Below are 24,722 nucleotides of genomic sequence, written 5' to 3'. Positions count from 1 at the left end.
GCTTTTTTCCATTCCGCGTGGAAAAGAGAAGGAAGGCCGTCGCAAAGTCTGGCTCCACAGAATAGGCCGAGCCAACTTCGACCCGGGATCGGCGCGGCTTTGTGAGGTAAGTGTTTGCACGTTTTTACTCTCTGCTGGTGTCTCGTATTGCCATGCGACATATGTGGTGTACTACTTCCTCGATGTAAAGCGAAATTTTGCGTCACTTGTCATTCACCGCGCCAGATACACAAGGAGAAACGCTGAGCTTCGAAACGAAGCGTAAACGACGTGCAATTCGCTTCAGATTATGCATGGCTGGCAGCTGTTGTTCCGGCGCAATATATCAGTAAGGAAATGAGGCGTTGTGCACAACTACACCAACTGAGAGAAACAACGCAGAAATTAAGAGCGAACCATTACACATAGCCGCATGCGAGGCACGCAGCCACGGCGGCGGTGAAGAGGCTGCGGCAGCAGCGGCGGCGCGCACCCGGCCTGAAAGCTTCACGTGGAGCTTCCGAGAGGGCTTCGCTGCCATAAGCAAACCTACGAAGAGAAAAAAAACAAACGAGGCACGGAGGCGAGAGCAGATGGCGGTACTTCTCCGAAGGTACTTTACGCGGCGCGGGGATGCTGCGCCATCTACCGACTGTTTCGCGAACTTCGACTTTGACCGCTCGCTGAACCATTCAAGACACGATGGATGACGCAGTCGGAGATTGTTTGAAATCTCCCGCCCTGGCCGAGTAGATGTGCAGAGCTATCTTCCGCTCAAATGCTCGGAGAAAGCTCTCCCCCCTACGCTCACGCCCAAAAAACCTCTCCTGTCCCATACGAAGGTCGTTTAGGGCTGCATGCTCTCGACAGCGCCGCACAGAGCTTTTGTCGGCGCGTGCTTCGCCAAAACAAGATCACCAACAACAAAAAAGCGAGGGAAAGCGCCCGCTATCACACCGCAACTCCGGGAGAGGAAAAACCGGCGGAAAGCAGGCGCGGTACAATTCAAAACGGAATTCAACGTGGAAGATGGGCCGCTGGTTCTTCCACGTTGAGAGGTTCTGCCAAGCACGAGGGTGATCACTTAGGAAGCATGCGGCTGCTTTTAATTTCCTGCAGTGCTTTAACACATCAAATGAAAAACCCTTAAGTGGACAACGGTACCGCCATCCTCTGAAGTGCACCGCCGCTGCAGCCAGGTGCCGGCTGCGTGCCAAGACGTTTCCTCCATCAGAAGAAAGACGGCGCTACCTTCCGCAGCACTTGCGGGCGGTGTCGGGTCGAAGCCACGCTGGCGGCACGGAAAAGACCGGCGCTTCGCCATTGTATTCCTTCTCCGCGCCCTTTCGCGGCTCTCTCCTCCTTTCTATTGGCCTACCGTCGTCACGTGACAGGGCGCGCTTTTGGAGTTTTTCTTTCGGAGTCGCCGAGGGCGTGCTCGATATTTGAGTATCGTTGTAAGCGCCATTTCTGCTGCAAGCACCCGTGTTTACGCAGTTAATAGCGCACACTGCCGAGGGTAACCATCGTAGTAGAAACAGTGCGCGTCGCTCGGAACTGCTGACGGCGTTCTTCATGAGCTGCTGTGCCTACGGCTGCCGCAGTCGCTTCGCCGACGGAAAGAAGCTTTTCTCTCTGCCGTCGGGAAAGCGTGACAGGGAACGAAGGCTGACATGGCTGCTGCGCATCGGGCGCGCGAATTTCACCGGCACCACGTCCACGCGTCTTTGCGAGGTAAGGGGCAAGTCTGTTTAGTACGGTGGGTAGGCGCCGCGTTGTTTTGATGTGGTAGCGCTCGCTTGCTTTTAAAACGAAGCTGTCTTAGTCTATCATGTGCCATCTAAGCTTTGTCGTCATCGTAGTCGTAGTAGTAGCAGTCATGAGTGTCTGGAGGATTTTGTCTTGGGGGGTGCAAACCCGTGTTGCGTTGCGGCTGGCAAGGGGTAGAGCGCTGGTGTAACTTGGGTGAGGGCAAGTGCTGGCGTAGCTTGAGGGGGCAAGTGCCCCTTTTGCACTTCCGCGCCGATGCTTATGGTAGTAGTCGTAGTAGCAGTAGTATAGTTGTCAGCACGCAGGGCACGTGACCAGAACGGGTGTGAATAAATAACAGAAACAACGATGGTGGCACTAACTCGTGATGATAAGGATGTGCGCGATGGTGATGATGATGACGCTCGAAGTGTGTAAGGACGCGTATCTCAAACTAGCGGGGTACTTACGCACCACATTATCTCGCTTGCCATTAACATACACTCGCGCTTCGCTGTCCGGCTGTTTTCAAGGCGTGGAGCTGGCTGATATTTTTCTTTAATGCTATCGGGGGGGAAGGGGGGGGGGCGTTAAAGACCTCGTTTCGCAGAAATTCCGGCGTTGGCGTCTTTAGTTGTGAGCGAAAGATCAGCGTTGCCCGTGAGAGAAAGATCGAGAAAAAGCAAATAAAATAAATAGTAAAAATCTTCGGTTCGAGCATGGATCGAAGCCAGGCCGTCTGCGTGGCAAGTGCGTGGTCAACCACAGAGCCACGCCATTGCTTGAAAGTGGTTTAAAATCCCTCCGTCATAGGAATAACACGAAATTGAAACACGTCATAGGAATAACACGAAAGTGAAACGTGTCGTCACAGAAGTAGTTTATTGTTTATAGTGCATTGGTATATTAGAGTTTGTACAATGTCGACTGTCGTTTGGCAGATATAGCACCGCTTGATGTGGACGCATCGCACTCACGTTGACGCCTAGTGGCACATCTGCCACGGCCGCTAAATAAACCTCTTTTTTATTTAGCGGCCGTGCATCTGCGTACCGACGACAAACGCCCACGATCATGATTTAACCCTTGCGTTAGCTGAAGTTCTTCGCATATGGTGAATCCCGCGCAAAGATGGCGCCAACAAGCACATAATAAACACCAATGCTCGATATGCACTCCTTCAAAGCGTCGTGAAATGCGAAGAGAAACGCTACGCGCGTCGTGTCTTCCCTCTAGCTAGGCCGTTACTTCTCACAGGGCGAGCAGCGAACGCGGTGCGACAGCCAGGCTATTCTAGCCACCATAGCCAGGCGAGCGTCGGAGAGCTATTTGTCGATGGGGATGGATGCTATGAGCGACGCTTGCGCTAAAACCGCCACCTCACGGTGTAGTAAAACGTTGACGAAATGAAACTTGTATTGGAAACGCGCCGAATGGGACAGTCGTTGCAACGGTGCGTTTTTTTTGTTTGTTTCTTTGTTTTCGAGCCTGGTGGGCACCGCCCCTTTATAAAAGGGACGCTCATAGCGTCCATCCATACAAGGTCACTGTGAGAGGCAAGTGTGAAAGATAAAAGGCGCGTTCATGTCGCCTCCGTAATGTGTTTGGCGGTAGCTCAGTGGGCTAAACGCCCGCCAGCCATGGTCGCTGACCGAGAGGTCATGGGTTCGACTCCCGCCAACGGAACTTTTTCTTATAGATTTTTTTCTTTGCTATCTGATAGCATTTATTTTGCTGACGTACTTCCGTGACGGAAATACGTCATGAAAGTCTTGGTGGACCCCGTCATGAAACACTTTCGTGTTAAAAACACACTATATGAATGTAGTGTAGTGGGAAGAGACTCGTTAACGCACGTAATATTGCGTGGCAGAAGCGTAGAATCGTGCAACACGTCAAAACATGTTAATTGCGCAAGGAGCGGGTGCTTTAAAGACCCACCTATTACAAAACATTCAGGCATGCTTACTCATCGTCATCAACAAAGTGAGCAGCTGCGTAGGTTCGCGTGCTGCCTTACGGACGCGTAGTGGGCCCTTCGCTGACTCGCAAAAGGAAGAATTAAGCCGTAGTGGGCACTTCGCAACTCTACTTGCTCTAGGCATTCTAGGATTGTTTGAAACGGCCGATGTTTGAAACGGCCGATGGCACGGTTGAGGCATGCACCGAGAAGCGAAGCTAGGCTAGCAATTCAGAAGGCGATGTGCACGGGACCCGATTACGCGTTCTACTCCTGAAGGGGAAGCTCGCAAGCTCCCTCCAATTTTAGATGCGAAGTATCTCGGAGCTCAATCCGGTGGTGGTGGTGTGCGGCGTGACCACCCTTACTGCGCATGCGCATACCCTCTCCACTTTCCCTCCTCTCCACTTTCCCTCTCCCCTCCCCTTTCCACTCTTCCTCTGAAACGCGGGCTAGACATGCCGAAATTCTCTCCTGCGCAACGCCGCGATGAGCTCGAGCGCATGCGCGTCCCCTCCGCTTCTCTCTCCTCTCCCCCACTGCCCCCTATCGCCCGCCTGTCGACCGCGTTCCCCGCTCGCCTTGTAAGAATTAACGGCCAGGCTAGATGTAAGATACGACGCGCGTAGCGTCCCTCTTCGCGTTCCACGACGCGAGGTCGGTAGCATGCCCAACGAACGCCAACGGAACGCGATCGTGCAAGTGCTCCGGCATCGCATCGCCTCATGGTCCCCTTTAGCGGGAGATGGTGTAATTTTTCGTCCACTCGTCGATGCACTGTTTGGATCGTGACCGAAATGCTCACATACTCCCCTACACAAACAAACGCGGTGAGGCGTGGGATAACGCATTATCCTAATGGTGTAGGTTCGGTTCTTACCGGAGGTAAGTTAATTTTTTTTTTTTTGAGCAGTTTCATTCCTTTCCATGTATACCATGACTGCTACAGTTAAAAAACTAGAAATAATGTCCCCTATGTCTTCCTTGTGTTCGTTTTCTATTGGCTCCGTTACGTTGTATCTTACAAAAGAAACGAGCCGTTCATCATTTCCACTTATTTCGTTCATTCCATCAACCAGGAACATATGTTGCCTTTAACATGGCGATGTCGCTTCGTTAATGTCGCACAGTGGCAATTCACGTGATTTCCTGCGTAGAATAAGTAAGGATCAAAAGTAAGGACGACACCATAAGTATAATCTTCAATACCACCTCTTTTTTCTGTTCGTCATTAAGTCATACCATACCATTTTTGGTGTATATCCAGTTAACGAAAGGTCACGAGAGAACAAAGTGGCTGGCTGCTAGACAGATTAGATAGATAGATAGATAGATAGATAGATAGATAGATAGATAGATAGATAGATAGATAGATAGATAGCAATATAGATAGATAGATAGATAGATAGATAGATAGATAGATAGATAGATAGATAGATAGATAGATAGATAGATAGATAGATAGATAGATAGATAGATAGATAGATAGATAGATAGATAGATAGATGCGCTCGAAGTGCTTTTGGTGCGCTAAGAAATGCTTCGCATTTAAAAATGTTAGCGCTAATGTTTTATGTCTAATATTTCTGGAACGTCCCAAAACCACGATATGATTACCAGTGACGCCGCAGTGCAGGGTTCCGGCAATGTCGACCACTTGGGGTTATTTAATGTGCGCCTAAATCTAACTACACGGGCCTCAAGCATTTTCGCCTCCATCGAAAATGCGGCCGCCGCGGCCGGGATTCGATCCCGCGACACCGTAGTGAAATGCTCCCAAAATTTCGACCCTCTAGCGTTCACTGCACTGACATCGCACTGCACTGACCTGCACTGACATTGCATAGTACACGACACTGTAGCATTTGAACTCCACCGAAATGCAATCGTCGCGGCCGGGATCGAACCCACGACCTTCCTGTCAGCGGACGAGCACCGCAACCACTGTATACCACCGTGGCGGACGTAAAAACAATTTTAGGCAACACATTTGTTTTGCACATGATTTAGATAACCGCTTTACTAAACATTGGCTTTGCATAGACCTAAATGTGAGCGTTTAATGTGCATATGCATTTTTTTTCGTTTATTCAGGATCATTTTACGCAAGACCAATTCGAGCCTTTGATCCTGCAAAATCTTGGCATAAAGAAACTGAAGCTAGACGCTGTACCCAGCATCTTCACGCCATTCGTGAAAATCAAGCAAGAAGTGACCGGTGAGTCGAGTCAGGCAATCTTGTTTATCGTCCAGTATGCCAGCAGTGTGGTGTCCATGACACGTGCCTCAACTAAATAATTAGCTATATTCCGAAGCATTGCAAAAAAAAAGAAAGAAAGAGACCATCTTCGCATTATGCATAATTGCTTCTCAACTTGCGAATTCCCGCCGTATTGAAAAGCAAAACATTTGGCCCCTGCCTCCTAAAAAGCACCGTGCAGTTAGGCTGTTCAGAAACCGATGTTGTTTTTAAATGCACGTAAAACCTAGGAAGGGTGTGCTCTAAATTTGTTCCCTTCTCTTCTGTTCTCGTCGGCTTGCTGCAGAGAGGCTGATGTTTTGTCACCCCAGCCACTCCACGTCTCTGCGTTCTGCAGTTAAAAATAAAGAAAGAAAGAAAGGAAGAAAGAAAGAAAGAAAGAAAGAAAGAAATGGTTAACCAAAAATCAAAGAAACGAACTAAAGGAAAATGAAGCAAAGAAAATAACATAATTCATTAGTCATAGAAATCATATGTGGTCACTTCTACCTAAAATTAATCGTTTCTTGGCTAATCCCCCAGAGTGGGTGTGAGCCATGCATCAAGGAAATCATCATCATCATCATCAACATGGCAACGGACTGCGCGAATGAAGGAGTTCGCTTTGTAATATAACTTTCCCATGCACAGATTTCTGTTCAACCCTCAGTACACGGACTAAAACATCACTTCGTATATGTAGCTACACATAGCTGCTCATCACTAGTGCTTCATTTGCTGCTAACGTCTGCTAAATTACGTTTCAATTCAAATATGACCTCCTTCGCGTTATGTATTTTTTTATTTCGAGTTTTATTTATTAAATTCATGTTTGTATAAGTGTTGCATTTTATGTGCAATAGCATACGCAATAGTATAAACAATGTATTTGTTCGTATAACCAATGTATTTCTTGTGTTTGTATTTTTTAGAACCAATGTATTCAATCTTGCTTTTTTTTTGTTGCCTACGTTTGTACCATAATACACTGTATTTCCGTCCTTCTAAAATTGCTTTGGGGATTGCAGTGTCTGTAAATAAATAAAATAAAAATTGGGGGACCCTTAAGCTTCGCCTTTAAGAGTTGAACGCGATAGCGAAATCCGGCCCCCAGTGCGCACTTCAACCACTAAGTGCATACTTATTAATGTGTATTGTTACACACACACACGCACGCACGCGCGCGAATTGTACAGGCTTTCGATCTAAAGCAAGAGTCGCATGGTCTCCAAGATATACGCCGCGCGCCCGCCCTCTCGGATGCCATGAAAAGTCGAGACATATTTCTCACAATGCCTCGCAGATGGCAGCACATTATCCAGCGTTTGCTGCGTTGGCTTGATATGTTTTCCGCTAGATGGACATAGTTGTCCGTTTGTAGAGGTGTTTGAAAGTTCGTGTGTGTATTTAGCGGCGATGGCTGCACTATCCCGGCCTTTTTCGACGTAGTTTGATGGCCTCGCGATTGCGCCTACAAATCCCCGTATGGGCTCGTTTTCGTCGTGACACCTGCCGAACAAAATGCGTTGAGACTCCTTTCACTACGTGACATTTATGTAGTGTTTTTTTCCGAAGCAGCTGCAAGTAACATCGTTGCTTTGTGGTAAGACACCTGCCTGCCACGCGAACGGCCCGGGTTCGATCCTCACTGGGACCGAAGATTTATGGTTTATTTTATTTGCAATTTTCTCGATTTTTCGCTCACGGATGATTTTTCGCTCACAACCAACGGTGCCGACGCCGACACCGGAATTTCTGCGACACGAGCTCTCTAACGCTATCGCGTTAAAAAACATAGTCCAGTGTCGACTAGGGAATCTTTTGGGCCAATGTTGGCTTGCCTTGAAGATGCTTCTCAGGCCACGGTACGATTATATTGTGTAATGTTGCAACTGCTCCGGAATCAGGCTCTAAGCTATCAACGTGCAAGCTACGAGTCTCAATATGGAACTGAATGTTTCCTTAAAGAAATGTTCTCACATAAAGAGAGAGATATAAGAAATAAAATAAGGGAGAAAAGCTTGCTTGACTTAGTTTGGTTTACCACATCACACGTGGAAAAATGGCGATGAAATGATACAGATATGGAATACATGAAATTAGCTGTCGTAGCCACTGGACACTAAAGAAGCGCGAGATTCAATTTCGTCGCCTTGAAGTAGTGTGCGTTTTAGTTTCAGCCTATTGCTTTAAAGGGGCCCTGCGACACTTCTCGACACTTTTCGAATCATAGAATGGCTTGATTAAAGATGTTTATTGCTTCAAGAATCGACTGCCCCCCAAAATTTTTAGAATCGGTCAAGTACGAGTGGAGTTATAGGGATATAGGGCGCAGTGGGGGGAGGGGGGGGGGATAACAAGAAGTGACGTCCGTTGGTCAGTGCCCGACATGACTTTGAGCATTTCCCTTTCTTTTTTTCTTCGGAAGCGCGGCGTAGTTTCAGTGCAGTGATGCCAACGCTAGGTATTTAACCCTAGATCTAGGGATTTTGTAATTTTCAGAGATTCGGCGTCTTTTTGTTGAATCTAGCGATTTTTCGGAGGCTCTGGAAATGTTACATTACGCACCCTAATGACAGGAGTTACTGATTAATCTGCTTCAACTAGAAAGGCTATAAAAAATGGGAATTTTCGTTATTTCCTGTTTTTAATTTAAGAAAGCTTTGGTCTTCTGCTGGGCCGAGTGAAGGCAAGATTATATGCAGGATGCTGGGGGGAAATAAAACTGTCTGTCAACGTGGTTTTTGGGCTAGTTTGCTAAATGCATCAAAAGGTGTCGGTAGTGCTACCAGACACGGACGAGGAAGACACAAAAGCGCTTGTCCTGTTGTGTCTTTCTCGTCCGTATATGTTAGCGCTGTGACTTTTCAAACTTTGTAGTGGTAAACGTTTAGCATACACGCGCATATCATTATGAGCGTACTGAGTGACTGCTTCTCTGTGAAACAAAGAGAAATTTTTTCTTCTAATGTACACGAAAAAGTGCCAGGTTCACGCTCGCCGCTTGCCGTCACCGTGCAAAATCTCCATGCCTAATAACTTCTGGACCAGGAAACCTTAAGAGAAAGCGAGAGCAAAATTAGGACTGACGGTTGGGCGAGTTGGTACCGATACATTATTATGAAAACGGCGTGACGGAAAGAGACGAAAATACTGTTTGTGTGTTTTCAGTCTCTCGGTCGCGCCATTTTCACAAGGGCGAAAATAGTGACAAAAACATTTCGCCAAATGTGAAGCCGATTAAAAGCACACAGGGTGGCTATCAGCCATTAAAAAAGGGGTCGTGTACATCAACTGCCAATCATGCAACATTGACTGCAAATGTAAAAAAATAGAAATTGTCCGCCCCCTCGCAAACGGCAAGCACAGGAAAGGTGCTACAAAGTTGCAGTTAACCCGAACGATCATATCTATGCCTTCCATGAGTGGGAAAAGTGAACTTGACAAATCTGTCTGTCTCTGTAGCAACTGGCGCTATCTGCAAGCGCTTTATGTGCAGAAAATGTAGGCAAAAGAACTTCAGTAGCTGTTAATATGTTGTTTCTGACTTCCAAAAAGGTTCAGAAGAATTGGGCCACAGGTCTAACTGTCTTTATACTTTGTTACAGATGAGTTTGCTTGAATAATGACATTAAACAGTGAATCTAGGGATTTTTATTGCAATCTAGGCTATTTTCAGGGGTCAATCTAGGGATCAAACGTTAACTTTGGTTCGCATCACTGTTTCAGTGTGATCGCGGGAGCGAGCGCGGGCACGTGGCGGCATCCCGCGGCGGCTGCGGTAACTGTGCACCGCACGATGCTCAAATAAGCCAGTGACTTCATGTTTATGGCATCATTTGTCGAGGAAGAGCGAGCGATTTCTATACGACTTTGAGAATTAACTGCAATTTCCTTGCTACGTGCTGCGGTACATTCGGCTCTCGTGTTCTTATGAGCCTCGACTACCGATCGGCATCGTTTCCTGACAATGCTAAAAAAATGTTGCAGGGCCCCTTTAAGAATTGAGCAGTCTTTACAAGGAACGCTGATGTGACTTGATGGGTTGATGAAATGCCGTAAAATGCTGATGACCAATTTCTCTTCAAGTCATATTGGCGCCTAATGTTTGCCATATTTTTTAAAGGTACCCCCGCCACATCACGTACTCACGAAGATCGTCTTGGCAGTTCCTTAGAAGTTAAGCGGAATGTGGGCGTGCAATGCGCAGCCGAAATTTGCGATGGATTCTTTGAATGATTTGCTTACATCTAAATTATCTCTTGAGGCTCACACAAGTCAGAAGATGCAGACGCCGGTGTACTACGTTCATCTTTGTGGAACAGCGCTCACGAGACGACGACGAAGTAAAAGAAGGCACAGGACAGGCGCTGACTCGCAACTAAAGTTTATTAGGAAAGACACGCATATATATAGGTGATGTGCAACAACAAAACAACAACTAAAAAACACCAAAAGCGAAAAAGACCCAAACAAGTCGCATACCAACTCGCTCAAGCTTCCATTCTTATGCGGTGTACTACGTATTGACGAGGCTCACGTTGAATGTAAGTTTCTTTGCCTTGTTGTGAAAGAAGTATGTCAGAAGTGAACTCAAATGGCCCGCTCACGCTAGCGGCAAGACCGCCGCAACGGCGCGGTGCCGCAGAACGTCGGCCGTCGCCGCACGCGCGAGAGCTGTCCAACTTGCACGGCAAGCTTCGCCGGCGAGCCTCCGAAAAACATGGCCGCACTGCCAAAAGCGGTTGTCGCCCACCTCGAATCTATGAAGTGGCCGCTGTGTGCTCTGTAGCTTGTAAGCTCCGAACTGATGCTTCCATTTGCTTTAGATTATAATGTCCTTAAGCTTCGACAGCAAAGTACAGCGAAACCCCGGTGATACGAATCTCACGGGACCACCAAAAATATTCGTATCATCGAAATTCGTATCACCAGAAGGCATGGAAAATTAGCATGCGACAAAAGAAAGCTGGCATACATTTTCATTTATTGTTTTTCAGGGCCGCAGCAACGTCAGGAAGAACCCTGAATGATTGTCAGTTAGGTTTTTAGATGTCGGCAATCATACCAGCACTCGTAAACATACGGCCTGTACGCGCGTATTTAATTAATGAACCAGCTCGGTGCGTTGTGACCCGCGACAGCAGTAGCCCCTTTGAAATTTTAGCATGCTTTTTTGCAAGACTGCAGCGAAAGTAACGAAAGAAGTGCTTTGACGCGATGAATCAAGACCATAAAATTACAGAACCACGGTCCTGTGTTATGATTTTGTTATCGCGGAAGTGTTGGGGATGTTTTTTGAGAGATCTCCGGCCGTGCCCGCACAAGTGCGACCTGAACGGTCGCGCATGTTGACGTTGTGAGGCCTGACTCCTTCGCCAAGACCGTCCTCGCATTCTTTCGGTCGTCGTCCACCTTTCATAGACTGTCTGATGCACGAGGCAGGCACGTGAAAACACAGTAACAACGACAGCAGCCCGCGTCGACGCGTTAGAAAAAATAAAAAAAAAAATGGCGCTTATGTCCTCTGTAATCTAAACGCGAAGGCACACGGAAGCACATAGCTTCAAAGATTCGCGCACACAATCTTGGAGGCTGTGACGCGTCTCTGAAGGTTTATTCTGACCGTAAGAAACGTGTTTTTCTTACACCGTGATTCTGACGATTTGGCGGTGCGGCACGCATGCCCACGCTTGCGTTCCCGCGCTCGCACGTGCTTGGCGCGTCTTCCGCGACAGCGCGGACAGCACATCTTCGTACCTGCGCGGTAGCGTATGTTCGTATCAAACGTCGCTGGGTGAAAGTCAGTTCGCAGCAACCGTACTCCATTACTTTGCAGGCCAATGGGCCTTGGCCGGGACCAACGAAAAATTCGTATCACCCCGAAATTCGTATGAGCCGTGATCGTATCACCGAGGTTTCACTGTATTCGTGCCGATTCGGCCCCGTTTTTGAGAGCCATACTCAAATAATCGATGCTGTAGGCTTAGCGTGTCGAGATGAGCGCTTCCGAATGCTCGGAGGACATAAATTACGCGTTTGTTAATTGTTTCTTATCCTCCAGAGCTGGCGCCACTTCACCTGGCGCCAGCTTGGGGACACTTTATTTGGTTTTACGCGACGCTTTTTTTTAATGCCGGACAGACTGAAACGCTCCATTGACTGCTGGAGCCATGCCTGGCAACGACACGGACGACATACGCATTTCTGGGGTGAAAAACGCGGAGCAGAAAGCACGGTAGCCATGGCAACTGCTCCTCCATCGCTGATTGGCCACGTTGACCTCCGGCAGCCGGCGAACGGCGAGAAAATGGGTCTCGGACCTATTCTCCGAACGGCAAAGAACGGCTGATGTGCGCGAACGAAACCGTTTGCGCACAGCAGCCTGAGAACGTCAAACGTCAAACGGCGAGCTGCCGTGCGGCTAGCGTGAGCAGGCCATAAGCGAGGTTTCAATCCACTTTGCTGCCGTGATCGTCGTCACACCTGTGCGCATAATGTGTAGCAGATAGTGTATTCTTGAGAAATATAAGCTGGAACACTGAAATTCCCTTTTAAAGATCAGAGCGGATAAATGCAGTTGGCAAGCATGAGAGTCTTCATGACACTAAGCGCTCAAGTGAAAATGTATCTCTTCCAAATAAACACACCACGTTCATATGAGCACATTGTAAGTAAATGTAATAGTTGAGGTTTTACGTCCCAAAACGATGATATGATTGTGTGGGACGCTGTAGTGGAGGACTCCGGAAATATTGAAGATATGGTGTTCTTAACGTGCACCTCAGCCTAGGTACACGGGCATCGAGGATTTCGCCTCCATGTAAATGCGGCTGCTCTGGCCTGGATTCGATCCCGAAACCTTCGGGTTAGCTGTCGAGCAGCATAGCCACTAGACCACCGTGGTGGGTTACACTACAAGTAATCGTTGAATAAACATAAATTCGGTGTTCCAGTTCATAATGCTCAGGACAGTACACGTGGAAAAACATACAGGAATACCAGCACAAATTGGACGGGCTCTTTTTTTATTTTGCATGCACTAATTATATGGCCTTTGCTGATAAGTGTGAAAAAGTCCACGGCCGGCTCCTTGCACCTTCGTTAGCCATAATTTTTGCGTAAGTCAAGGACTTCAAAGCTGTTTCTCCTCATACGATTTTCATTCTTGTTTCCAGACACTTCCACTGATGATGTGAAAGACCCGTCTTTGACTTCCGCGCATGGTACCAAAACACATCTTGTTTATGGGAACTATATTGTGCAGTTACACATAAGCATATTCTATATATGCTGTATGCAGGCATCCAGGATTCTCTGGCGGCTACGTCGGAAACCACTCTGCAGATTAGCAACATTCGTACTGAAGGTGAGTTTTTTTTTTGTGCTGCATGCATTGATTATATGACCTTCGGTGATAAGTGTGACAAAGTCTACAGCCGTTGGGTCTTCGTTTGCCATAAGCAGTGATGCTACCGCTGCGCCAATTGCGCCAGACTGCGCCAAAGTGCCCTGGCTGCTACACCCTGCTACATTTCCTCAAAATTTGGCGATTCTGCGCCAAGCCTGCGCCAAAGGGGTGTACTCCGACTTTCAGAAATGAAACTAACTACATGAGGTTCCCCCATTGAAAGCGACATCGCGCTGTACGCGGACGTACGCGGACGTTCTCCATGAGAGTGGTGAAAATGGAGACGAAATATCAATATGCATGGTGTTGTCAAGCGGACGAAGGAACTGCGTTTTGTGTTTTTTTTTGTAATCAAAGCATCAACTGTAGGGAACATGGCGTTGCAGCAGTCAAGCGACATGCAGCCATGAAACGGCACATTGATGCTACCAGTCGTCATTGAGACGCTTCAGGTGGGCTGCAGCGGCCGAAAACGATCCAGCCGACTTTGGAATTCGGCAGTCCATGGAACGTTTTGCAGTGTGACCGCGTGACAAACGCAGAAACTCTGTTTGTGCTTCGCATGACTCTCAAGGGCATCCCATACTCGTGGGCTGACACAGCAACTGCCTTGTTTCCCAAGTTATTTGGAGATTCCGAAACAGCGAAACAGTTGGGTTGTAAGAGGTTGTAAGAGGTTCAAGGCATCCTACATAGTTAGTGATGGCCGCGGGCCGTATTTCAAGAAACTTGTGCTTGACGAGCTGAAAAAGCCGGATGTGGTTTTTTTCGGTTAGCATTGACGAGACCCCTCTTCTTGAACAGAGGTGCCAACAACTTGATGTAGTTAGGCATTTCTCCAACAAAATGCAGCGAGTTGTGGAACACCTACAGTCTTTCCGGCTGGGCTCTGCGACTTCGGAAATTTTGGCTAGTGAAGTGCGGAGAGCAATGATGAACCTGCCGCAGAAAAATTTTATTTGCTTTTCTACGGATGGCCCTAATGCAATGAAAAGTTTCAGAAAAAAGATGCAGGAAGCATACCCTGACATCATAGATGTAGGAGAGTGCTGCTTGCACAAAGTGCACAACTCATTTTCCCACGGCTTCAGTGCCGTTGGCTCGGATGTCGACGCGGCTTTGGTCGATGTTTATTACTCTTTTAAGAATTCTTCGGCTCAGAATGAATTGTTGAAGGCAGAGCACCTGCTCCAAAAGCTAGTTTTGCTGCTCCAAAACGCAATTTTGCCTGCTCCAAAAGCTGCTCCAAAGTGGCCTAAGCCAGTAGCATCACTGCATAAGTTTTGGTTAAGTTAACCCTATGTAGGTTTGCCTATATTTTGACACGATCATATAAAGACCAGCTGTGGTATATTCATATAAGCTACAAAGAAATAGTATAAAACAAATTTCATCAAAATCAAGCCAGTAGTTTACTGAAAAAAAAGTGCGACATATGTGTCCAACTGACTCATGAGAGTGCTTTCCAAAAGTTGGGAAACACTGTCCCACTGTCTCATGAAGGCACCACCTCGTGATTGCATCAACGGGCATTTGAGATGAAATGGCCGTAGCAAGTGGTACAGAGTATTCCTTCTCAAGTTGTGCTGATGATAGTTGTACGGGCCTCATTTCCAGCAGTAGAACACCACCTGCACCTGCGCTCTTGTGAGCCTTCATAGCGCTGTGGTCTGTTCCTCTAAAGCTTACTTCACCGCATGCACCAACAATTTTTTGGTATTTGCCTGTCCTTGCTTTGGCTGTCGAAATTGTCGAGTACAGCTGTTGTCCCTGAATATGCGCCTACTTTTCAAGGGGAACATGGCATCAAGAAAAATATTTCCACGCACCAATATCCGCAATTACGCTGGGGAATGAGCGTGGCAATATCACAGGGGATTGTTTCCATGTATTTGTCGGTCAAGTTATTCCGCAAATTTGCAAAAAAAACACGTGATGACTCGAAGCTAAAATCGCCTCCCTGAAAAGCCAGCAAAAGAGGAAATTATCCACTATTTTGATTGGTAGGTTCTTTCTATCTGAAGAAGAAAATTCACAAGCTACCATACAAAATTTACCGAAAATCAACGTCACTGTAACATTACTTCCGCTCTTCGGAAGTGTGGTAAAAAATTTTTCCTGAAGAATAAGAAGACTTAGGTAAGATATGAGTGACTTATCGTTGCGCTAATTGTAACGCGTGATGTGGGAGGAAATTTTTCCTGCAGACGAAAAAGTGGGACGTATGCGTCCCGCTGTCGCACAAAGGGTTAAGGAATTCAAAGCTAACTCTCCTCTTACGAACAGTCTCTTTGTTTCCAGACACTTTTACTGAAGACGTCAAGGCCCCTTCTTTAATTTCGACGCAAGGTAATGAAAACATTTTGTTTGCGAGAATTGTATTTGTCAGTTGCACACAGCAATATTCTATATATGCTGGATGCAGGCATCCAGGATTCGCTGGCGGCTTCGTCGGAAACCACTCTGCAGATTAGCAACATTCGTACTGAAGGTGAGCTTTTTTTGTGCTGCATGCATTGACCATATGGTCTTTGCTGATAAGTGTGAAAAAGTCCACAGCCGGCTCCTTGCATCTTCATTACCATAAATTTTGCCTAAGGAGTACTGACATGAATATTAAAAATATTTTGATTGTTGCTCTAAATAAAAATACTGGTGTCGAGAAACCTAGAACGAGTATAGTGGTGCCAGGGAATGCATCGCATATATTTTAATTACCGCTACCTTAAAAAGACACTTGTGGTTTCGATATCCAGGGGGCGGCTTGTCGGTGACGTTTCATGTCAGTATGACGTCACGGGGATACAGAAACTCGCGACGTACTAGCGGCAAATCCGTCATCTGCTCGTGGTGCACATAAACAACGATGAGTGAACTGTCGTCCAGTGACCCTGACACTGATTTCTACGATTTAGGCTGCATGCAGGACGCAGAACTCGCAAACTCGGGGGAACTGTCTTGATTCGTTGGGATAATGCCCATTGCAGTGGGGCTGGCTTGCAGATGCTCAGCGACGAAAACTTCAAAGCTAAATTAAAATATTTTATACGTGTTCTCCGACACCGGTTGACACTGCATACCAAGGAAACGGAAAATGTCCCTTTTGCGATGTCTCAAAATTGTGTCAGTACTCCTTTAAGTGCAAGACTTGACAGCTGATTCTGCTTCTGCGATTTGTCTTTGTTTCCAGACACTTTTACTGATGACGTAAAGGGCCCTTTGATTTCGACGCAAGGTAATGAAAACACATTTTGTTTGCGGGAATTGTAATGGGCACTTGCACAGAGGAATATTATATATATGCTGGATGCAGGCATCCATGATTCGCTGGCGGCTTCGTCGGAAACCACTTTGCAAATAAGCAACATTCGTACTGAAGGTGAACTTTTTTTGTGCTGCATGCACTGACCATATGGTCTTTGCTGATAAGTGTAAAAAATTCACAGCCGGCTCCTTGCATTTTCGTTAGCCATAAATTTTGCTTAACTTAAAGACTTCACTGCTGATTCTGCTTATGCGATTTGTCTTTATTTCCAGACACTTTTACTGAAGCCGTCAAGGACCCTTCTTTGATTTCAACGCAAGGTAATGAAAACACATTTTGTTTGCGGAAATTCTATTGGGCAGTTGCAGACAGGAATATTCTATATATGCTGGATGCAGGCATCCAGGATTCGCTGGCGGCTTCGTCGGAAACCACTCTGCAGATTAGCAACATTCGTACTGAAGGTGAACTTTTTTTGTGCTGCATGCACTGACCATATGGTCTTTGCTGATAAGTGTAAAAAATTCACAGCCGGCTCCTTGCATTTTCGTTAGCCATAAATTTTGCTTAAGTTTAAGACTTCACTGCCGATTCTTCTTATGCGATTTGCATTTGTTTCTAGACACTTTTACTGATGACTTCAAGGACGCTTCTTTGATTTCGACGCAAGGTAATGAAAACACATTTTGTTTGCGAGAATTGTATTGGGCAGTTGCACACAGGAATATTCTATATATGCTGGATGCAGGCATCCAGAATTCGCTGGCGGCTTCGTCGGAAACCACTCTGCAGATTAGCAACATTCGTACTGAAGGTGAGCTTTTTTTTATGCTGCATGCAGTGACATAGGAACTTTGCTGATAAGTGTGAAAAAGTCCGCAGCCGGCTCCTTGCATTTTCGTAGGCCATAAAGTTTGCTTAAGTTAAGGAATTCAAAGCCAATTCTCCTCGTACGAACTGTCTTTTTTGTTTCCAGACACTTCTACTAAAGACTTCAAAGACCCTTCTTTGCATTCCACGCACGGTACTAAAAACACATTTTGTTTATGTGAATTCTATTGTGCAGTTTCACTTAGGCATAATCTGTATATTCTGCATCCAGGCATCCAGGATTCGCTGGCGGCTACGTCGGAAACCACTATGCAGATTAGCAACATCCGTACTGAAGGTGAGATTTTTTTGTGCTGTTTGATACCACCCATCTTTTTTTACCAAGTAGACTGATGGCACTCCGATGATCATTTTGTACCATCAGCAAAGAATAAAATAGAACAGGCCCCTATACAGACGGGTCCGCTGTTAAAGGGAACACTTACGTTCCGGGTATGTCCGGATTTCACTGTCCTACAACAGCATTGGGGCTTAGATTTGCATAACACTACTGGTGGTTGACAGTTCTGAACCCATATGACAGACTATTAACATGCACAAACAATCCACATGCGCTAGCCGTTAGGGGGCCAACAAAATGAAAGGTGTTCATTCCAGTGATCCCCTTAACAGTGGACCGTACTGTATATATACCATGCATCATTTCAAAATTTCTGGGGGAGGAGGGGTGGAACCCGCTTTCCTGGCTACTCCAATGACCGGTTTGCTATCCTGCACCGGGGAAACAGTAAGAAAAAGCAGAATGAGAGAGCTGGAGGAAGATCAGTAGAAACACTCAAACACACACACGGAAGGAGGAGTTTCTCGCAGCAACTTCAGAAGACACTGTGGACTGTCTCAAAAAGTGAATAATCTGCGAGAAACAGCCGCCGTCCGGTATCTTACTTTCTGTAGGCCGTGAACAATGATATGACAGCGGGCGCGGTCGCTATTCGCCCCGAGATTGGCCTATAGGTGGCAGCACCGTCATCGCGTCAGTGTGGTTAGGCGGTCGGCGGCGCGTATACAAATGTACACAACGGCGCTTCGCTGTGAGCGGTTTCAGCCGATTGTCGGCGAATAAAAGGTGTTGACTGCAGCCTAATGGTATTATATATGTTGCCCATTGCCGAATCGATGCAAGAAGCCCGCCGAACGCTGATATTACTAGTGAGAGAAGCGCAATCTCTCAATGAAAGGGATGCTCGCCCTTGGCGACAGTATGCGTTTTCGCACTATATCACGTTTCTTGTTTTATTTGCACATGTTGGGCTTGTGTTCCACCTACTACGCACTGCTGTAGCGCGACCGAACTACAAAATATTTTAGTTCATGCTCATCTGGATAAAAGAAGAAACACTCAAAGAAAGAAAGCCCGTATGCTTGTGCGATGAGTACGAATACGCATCCGCATTTTTTTTCTTAATCCATTATTCATGAAATGTAGGATAGTTGATAAGTTTAGTCAGGAAAGCTACGTGGTTGACTGCGCTTTAGCGAAACGTTTAACACGTACGCGCCTGTTCTTACTCCAATAACAGTATAAAAAGTTCTCAGTTCAACACAGAGCTTTCTTCGATTGATTACTTGCATGGCAGTGATGCAACAAAGGTTCGGTTATTCTACAGGAGAAAAGTGTACTTTTTTCAAGCGAATAACGTCCGCTCCTTCGGTCATCCTATAACTACGCCACTCAAACGCTCAAGATAATGTAAAAAAATGAGGTTTTGCGTGAAATTATACGACATAAATGTGATGCACGCCGTCTAAATTAATTTTGACCATGTGTATTCTTTAAAGCATACCGAAATCTAAGCACACGAATGTGTCTAAATTTCGCTCCAAGTTAAAATTGCGCTCGGCAACTCAAGTTTAATCACCTCCGTGTAATTCCATTTTCTGCTATTTTAAGGGACAATTGAAGTACCTAAATGCGATAGTTCACATGACAGCACTAGAAGAGAAACTTGGGCTAGTTTATCATTGTGAAGAAAAAAGCGCTAAAAACGGACGAGCAGTAAGGAAGACACGACACAGGCGTCTTAGTCCTCGCTCGTTCTTAGCGGTGTTTTTCCTTCACAATGATTTACTTGACAGAAATATTTCTCGTTAGTGGGACAAGGACCGTACAATAAAGGGTCATCTTAAGCAAAATAAAGCTCGTCGCATCACCGATAAGCAAAAGTGCCGCAGTTATACACCTAACAACAACGCAAAAGTGGATGGCCAAGAGCCTTGTTCTTTTTTTACCACCGAGTCGCTAAAACGCTGCATTCACACGATATTTAATACTCCTCATGTTTTGGATGACGCCAAGTGCACTTTACGATTTGTTTGAACCACAAAGCGGCACCTAAACTAAAATGATCCTGGCGAACGGAGGGTACGGCGACAAGCACACAGCATTCTCGACAAGTGCACTCACTTATCTTATTACAGTGCAAATACAACCGAGCAAAGCCAAATGGTTCGGTATACCGTGTTAGGCATACGTACGAGCAGTTAAAATTACGCTAACACAACGGAAGAAACCACCCTCTGAGGGCATGCATGAGGTACGCGCACATGCAAACACGACGTGGCTAGCAGACGACGCAGGGAGCAATCCACACTAGGCGCGCCTTCAGCCAGTAGCCGCCAGGCGGTGACTGCGGTCGATCTCGGGGCAAATAGAAGCTTGAATATTTGTAGGGACACTCCCAGCGCCTCTTCGCGGAACAACATGCACGTGACGTACAGCACTGCAGGGCTTGCCGGGGCCACTCCAAATATTTCCTTGGTGTATAATTTATTCAGAACAAAGCCTCAACTCGCTCATCAGTTTCATAAATAAGGTGCGCGAAGGTGAAAACACGAATGCTACCAATTGAAAGACAAATGGACTGCGGCCGGAAGGTGTGCGACAATGGGTGAAGGGCGGAAAGCTTCAAGAGGGAGGTGGGATATACTGCGTAAGGGTATGCCAGGTGATCAGAAGTGATAACAGGTGCACGAAGTAAATCAAACGTCAATTAAGGCGAAATAAATGGAACAAAGATGAACTAAGTGGAGTTAAAGGTGAGTCAGATGCAATGAAAGTTAGAGGTGAATGAAACGTAAAATAAATTGAGTGTAAGTAATCACGTTGTGCAAGTGAATGAAATATTAGGTAAGAGTGAATCAAATGTTCAGTTCATTAAAGTGAATCGGATGTTTAAGTAATCAAAGAAGTATATAAGTACGGATTAACGCCTCGGTGACCTAGTCTCAGCGTGTCGAGCCAGTGGTAATTTCTAGGCGACTGAAAGGCACACACCGGAATTTGGAATGGCCTTGAGGTGTCTTTGCGGAGGCATCGATTGGTGAAATTGTAGAGGAGTTGCCTAAGTACTGTCATTAGGCAATATCTCACCCTGATATTGATTCTATTACTCTGTTTGCTTTCTGGTATATTTGCAAGTAATATGTATCATTTGATTAACGATATATTATCTGTAGAGACCGGATTTTAGGCAATGCCTATTGTGTCCCTTGCGCTCCTATAGCGCCATTTTGAGTGAAGAGCGAAAAAAGAAAGAAAAATGTCATGTGCACGCTGATTTTGTTTGGTTTGTAATTTATTCACTGCAGTAGTGTAGCCAGCAATTTCTTTCAGAGGGGGGTTTCAACCATACTTTATGTATGTCGTGAGTGCGTTTGAATGCGTGCGTGTATATATACACCTGCAGAACTGGAAGTTTTGGTGGGGGGGGGGGGCGGGTAGACTTTTTATCCTCCTTCCCCCCCCCCCCCCCCAACCTGGCTAGGCCAGTGGTTCACTGCAGGTGGAGAAATTGGTTCTACGCGATTCGACACGCGCCAATAGAAGGCATCCCTCCCTTCTGGTCTTTTAGCGATCTCGCTATCTGCTCCTGCTCTGCCCTTTTAACAGTCATGCCGAAAAGACACCTAGGAGTGTGTTGATTCGACAGTGGACACTGGAGTCACCGTGCAGAACACGGGAGAGGACTGTGTTGTGCGAATCGTACGGGACAAAGCACAATTCCACGGCTATGTTCAACTGTTGGCGCCTTTGCGCCATCTTAAGGAATAATATTTTTGTTTTTCTGTCGTAGATAGAGGTCAGGCACGCCTTCATTTGAAATTATTTGCATTTATGTGAATGTTTATTGTGCCTATATTTACGATATCGCGGCCTAAAACGTTGTTTTGCCTGCCTATTTTTAGCGCCTGCAACGAGCTTTTTTAATGCCTAAATATCCGGCCTCTAGTTATCTGTATGCACTAACTTCGACAAGATCTCGCCTGTGAAAGATGGTAGTATATGTAAATAAATAAATTAATAAATAGGTAAATAAAATAGGAAGTAACAATGCAATCGACTAAGTACGGCATATTCATTTTATGAGCGCCTCGATCGTGAGAGCGTAGGCTTTCCCATGAGCTCTGCTTATCGTTAGCTAGAGGGACTGTAATTGTCTTTTGTATAGTTTCATATAATATCATTTCAGATGCAGCTTCTTGGCCCGAAAGCCATGGTACGTCGTCAGGGACGTCGGAAGAGAAGCCTTATTTTGCTTCGTACTCAATCGTGACTCCCACTTTTTTCAGGTGCGTTTTATAAGCAGCATTTATGTGTCTTTGCTTGTCAAGACAGCAGTCGGCGCTAACTATTTCGAGCTTACAGTATTCATTCGAATGTACGTCGATTTTTTGTTTATGTCGGAAATGTCACCCATAACTAGCTATCGACCTATACCTATATTCGTGACAAATGTAGTAATAGTAGGGAGGTAATGGAGTTCTAATGTCGCTCACAGCGTTCCACAAATAGCGCCAACAGCACTTGTACTGTATCAAGTGTTATATTGGCGGCAAATTGACATAACACAGAAATCAAATGGAAGAGTAGCACTTAGAACTGTCATGAAAACGTTAGGAGAGCACCGTGAACGGTGCAGACTACAGTTCCGACGCGGCCACCGTAGCTGCGCATGACGGCGCACTCAGTCATCATCTCTTGTCGACTGATGAAACCGTGGCATAGCAGCGGCGTCATCCACAGAACCGTGATCAGTCTAATTCCGTTGTTCATCACCAACAGTCTAGAAAATATAGATCTCCAAGACCGGACTTTTGCTCGCGGAAAAATGTCACGTTATGGGTTTCTTGCGTCTCTAGTGTCAATAAGCCGTGCTAATTGTAAACAAACGTGTGATCTATTCTAATTTTCCGTTTCTTAAAATGATATGGGTCGAGCTATATTCGAATTATTTATTTTTATTTCTCGTAGATCGCAATATATATTCTGTTTCATAGCACTTGCCACGCTGTGGAAACGAGCGAGACTTCAGCAGTAGGTGCGTTCGGATCAAGAAACAGTTCAGTGAGTTTAGCACCCGTAATGTGAGTTCTTTTTATGCGTTTTTAGGCTGAGCAATAAATGAAGAAGCGTGTTGTGTCGTAAGAAATAAAAAAAAAAAACGTGGTTCATACCTCCGTCATAGGAATCGGTAACACGAAAGTGGAACGTGTCCTCACAGAAGTAGTTGAATGTTTATTGTGCATTAATATACGAGAGCTTGCACAACATCTATTGTTGTTTGGCAGATATAGCACCGCTTGATGTGACGTGACTCGCGTCGTTTCCTCCCTCTAGCCTGGCCATGATTTCTCATAGGGCTAGTGGGGAACCCGGTGTGACAGCCAGGCGAGCGTTGGAGAGCTATTATTTAATATGGATGGATGCTATGCGCGAGGCTTTAGCTAAAACCGTCACACTCGCGGTGTGTTAGGCGTTTACAAAATTACACTTCTGTTGAACGCGCCGAATGGGACGGGCCGTAGCACATGCGCGTTGCCGGGTCTAATAGTGTTTTAGCAAGTTACGGAAATACGGTACGCACATACGGTAAGGTAGTACGGTAGCGCTCCTCCTTTCCCGCTCGTTGTTTTTAAGCCGCTCTCAGTTCGAATGACAGTGCGTCCCCCCGAACGACAGGTTCCTCGTTAGCAATGTGTAGGCTGACAGGTAGGTGTAATGAGGCTTGACACCCCACAGTAATTTTGAACAGTTATGTGCTTTGGGGGGTGCCTTCACCGGCAAAAGCTCAACGAGCAGGAAAGGAGGAGCGTTACCGTACTGCCTTATCCGTATTGTGACCGTAAATCGCGGCAGCCACGCATTACTTCCCTCTACCGCCTCCAGACGGCGACACCTCCCCGCGACCAAGAACACTGCCAGAGGAAAGTTTCAGAGATAAAAGGCGCGTTCAGGGAGCCTCCATGTGTTCGACGTTAGCGCATTAGGTTAAGCGCCCGCCCTATCGTCGCGGACCGAGGGGTTGTGGCTTCGACTCCCGACAACCGAAGTTTTTCGTCTACTTTTTTCTTTACTATTTGATCGCGTGCATTTTGTTGACATATTTTCGTGACGGAAATACGTCATCAAGGTCTTGCTGGACCCCGGCATAAACACTTTCGTGTTAAGAACCCGTTGTTTGTACGATTGTCAATAGGTTGTTCTATATCACTTAGCCTCTCTGCTTTTCATATCGTGGCCTCTGCGACTAGAGTCGGCAAGCGCAGCCGGACCAAGCACGGAGGCCAAGCACGAGACACGCGGACTTGCACATTTCGTTGATCGAATTTCTTGCATATTCCACAGCGTTGAACCTGATGTATGAAACGTAGTATAGAGGGTCGACCTATATTCGTGCACGACCTATTTTCGAGTAAGTACTGTATTTCTTCACGCAGCCGATCCTTAGCCGGCCACGGCGCCCCGGTCTGCTACGGGCCGCCACCAGAGAACCAGATTCTTCCTTCACTAAGCAACGCCGAGCTCCACAAACGGATGCTCGAACTCGAATATCAAGCGGAAAGCGCACGGCGTAGATTGCAGCTGGCGAATCGCCAGAAGAACAAAGTGATCAGAGAGTATGAGAAACTGAAATCCGAAGTGGCTCACTTTGGCTCCGGATCACTGAACTGCATGGCGAAGAGCTCGAGGGATCGCAGTGGTCGGAGGACCCATTCGCAAAGCACTAAAAGTGAGACTGGCCTGCGGATCCCGTGGCACAACCTGGTTAAGCAAATCCTCGCTCCGCTGCCCAGTCAACGAACGCTTCAGAGGCATTTAGAGGTGCTCAAGTGCTCGCCGGGTGGCATTGCCGGAACTTCTACATGCCCTCTCCGATGAGGTAATTATTTTGAAACAGGTTTCTGACACACGCTGAAAGGTCGGTCTGAATCAATCTTCTGGCCTGCT

At 46.4% G+C, this 24,722-nt stretch overlaps 1 protein-coding gene across 1 annotated transcript in view; it reads left to right on the top strand.

Moving 5' to 3' along the window:
- Positions 1-1,395: 1,395 nt before the first annotated feature.
- LOC119403350 (uncharacterized) overlaps positions 1,396-24,722 on the top strand; it is a 27,097-nt gene continuing 3,770 nt past the window's right edge. The window contains exons 1-16 of the mRNA XM_037670292.2: positions 1,396-1,713; positions 5,783-5,906; positions 13,106-13,153; positions 13,231-13,296; positions 15,640-15,687; positions 15,764-15,829; positions 16,529-16,573; positions 16,652-16,717; positions 16,876-16,923; positions 17,002-17,067; positions 17,226-17,273; positions 17,352-17,417; positions 17,580-17,627; positions 17,706-17,771; positions 21,964-22,063; positions 24,212-24,504. Of these exons, the coding sequence (XP_037526220.2) occupies positions 1,555-1,713; positions 5,783-5,906; positions 13,106-13,153; positions 13,231-13,296; positions 15,640-15,687; positions 15,764-15,829; positions 16,529-16,573; positions 16,652-16,717; positions 16,876-16,923; positions 17,002-17,067; positions 17,226-17,273; positions 17,352-17,417; positions 17,580-17,627; positions 17,706-17,771; positions 21,964-22,063; positions 24,212-24,504 (1,357 nt within the window). The 5' untranslated portion in view covers positions 1,396-1,554. The remainder of the gene's footprint in view (positions 1,714-5,782; positions 5,907-13,105; positions 13,154-13,230; positions 13,297-15,639; positions 15,688-15,763; positions 15,830-16,528; positions 16,574-16,651; positions 16,718-16,875; positions 16,924-17,001; positions 17,068-17,225; positions 17,274-17,351; positions 17,418-17,579; positions 17,628-17,705; positions 17,772-21,963; positions 22,064-24,211; positions 24,505-24,722) is intronic.

This window comes from Rhipicephalus sanguineus, chromosome 8 (genome assembly GCF_013339695.2).
Source record: "Rhipicephalus sanguineus isolate Rsan-2018 chromosome 8, BIME_Rsan_1.4, whole genome shotgun sequence".
NCBI lineage: Eukaryota > Metazoa > Arthropoda > Arachnida > Ixodida > Ixodidae > Rhipicephalus > Rhipicephalus sanguineus.
This window is presented reverse-complemented; position numbering and strand designations above follow the sequence as displayed.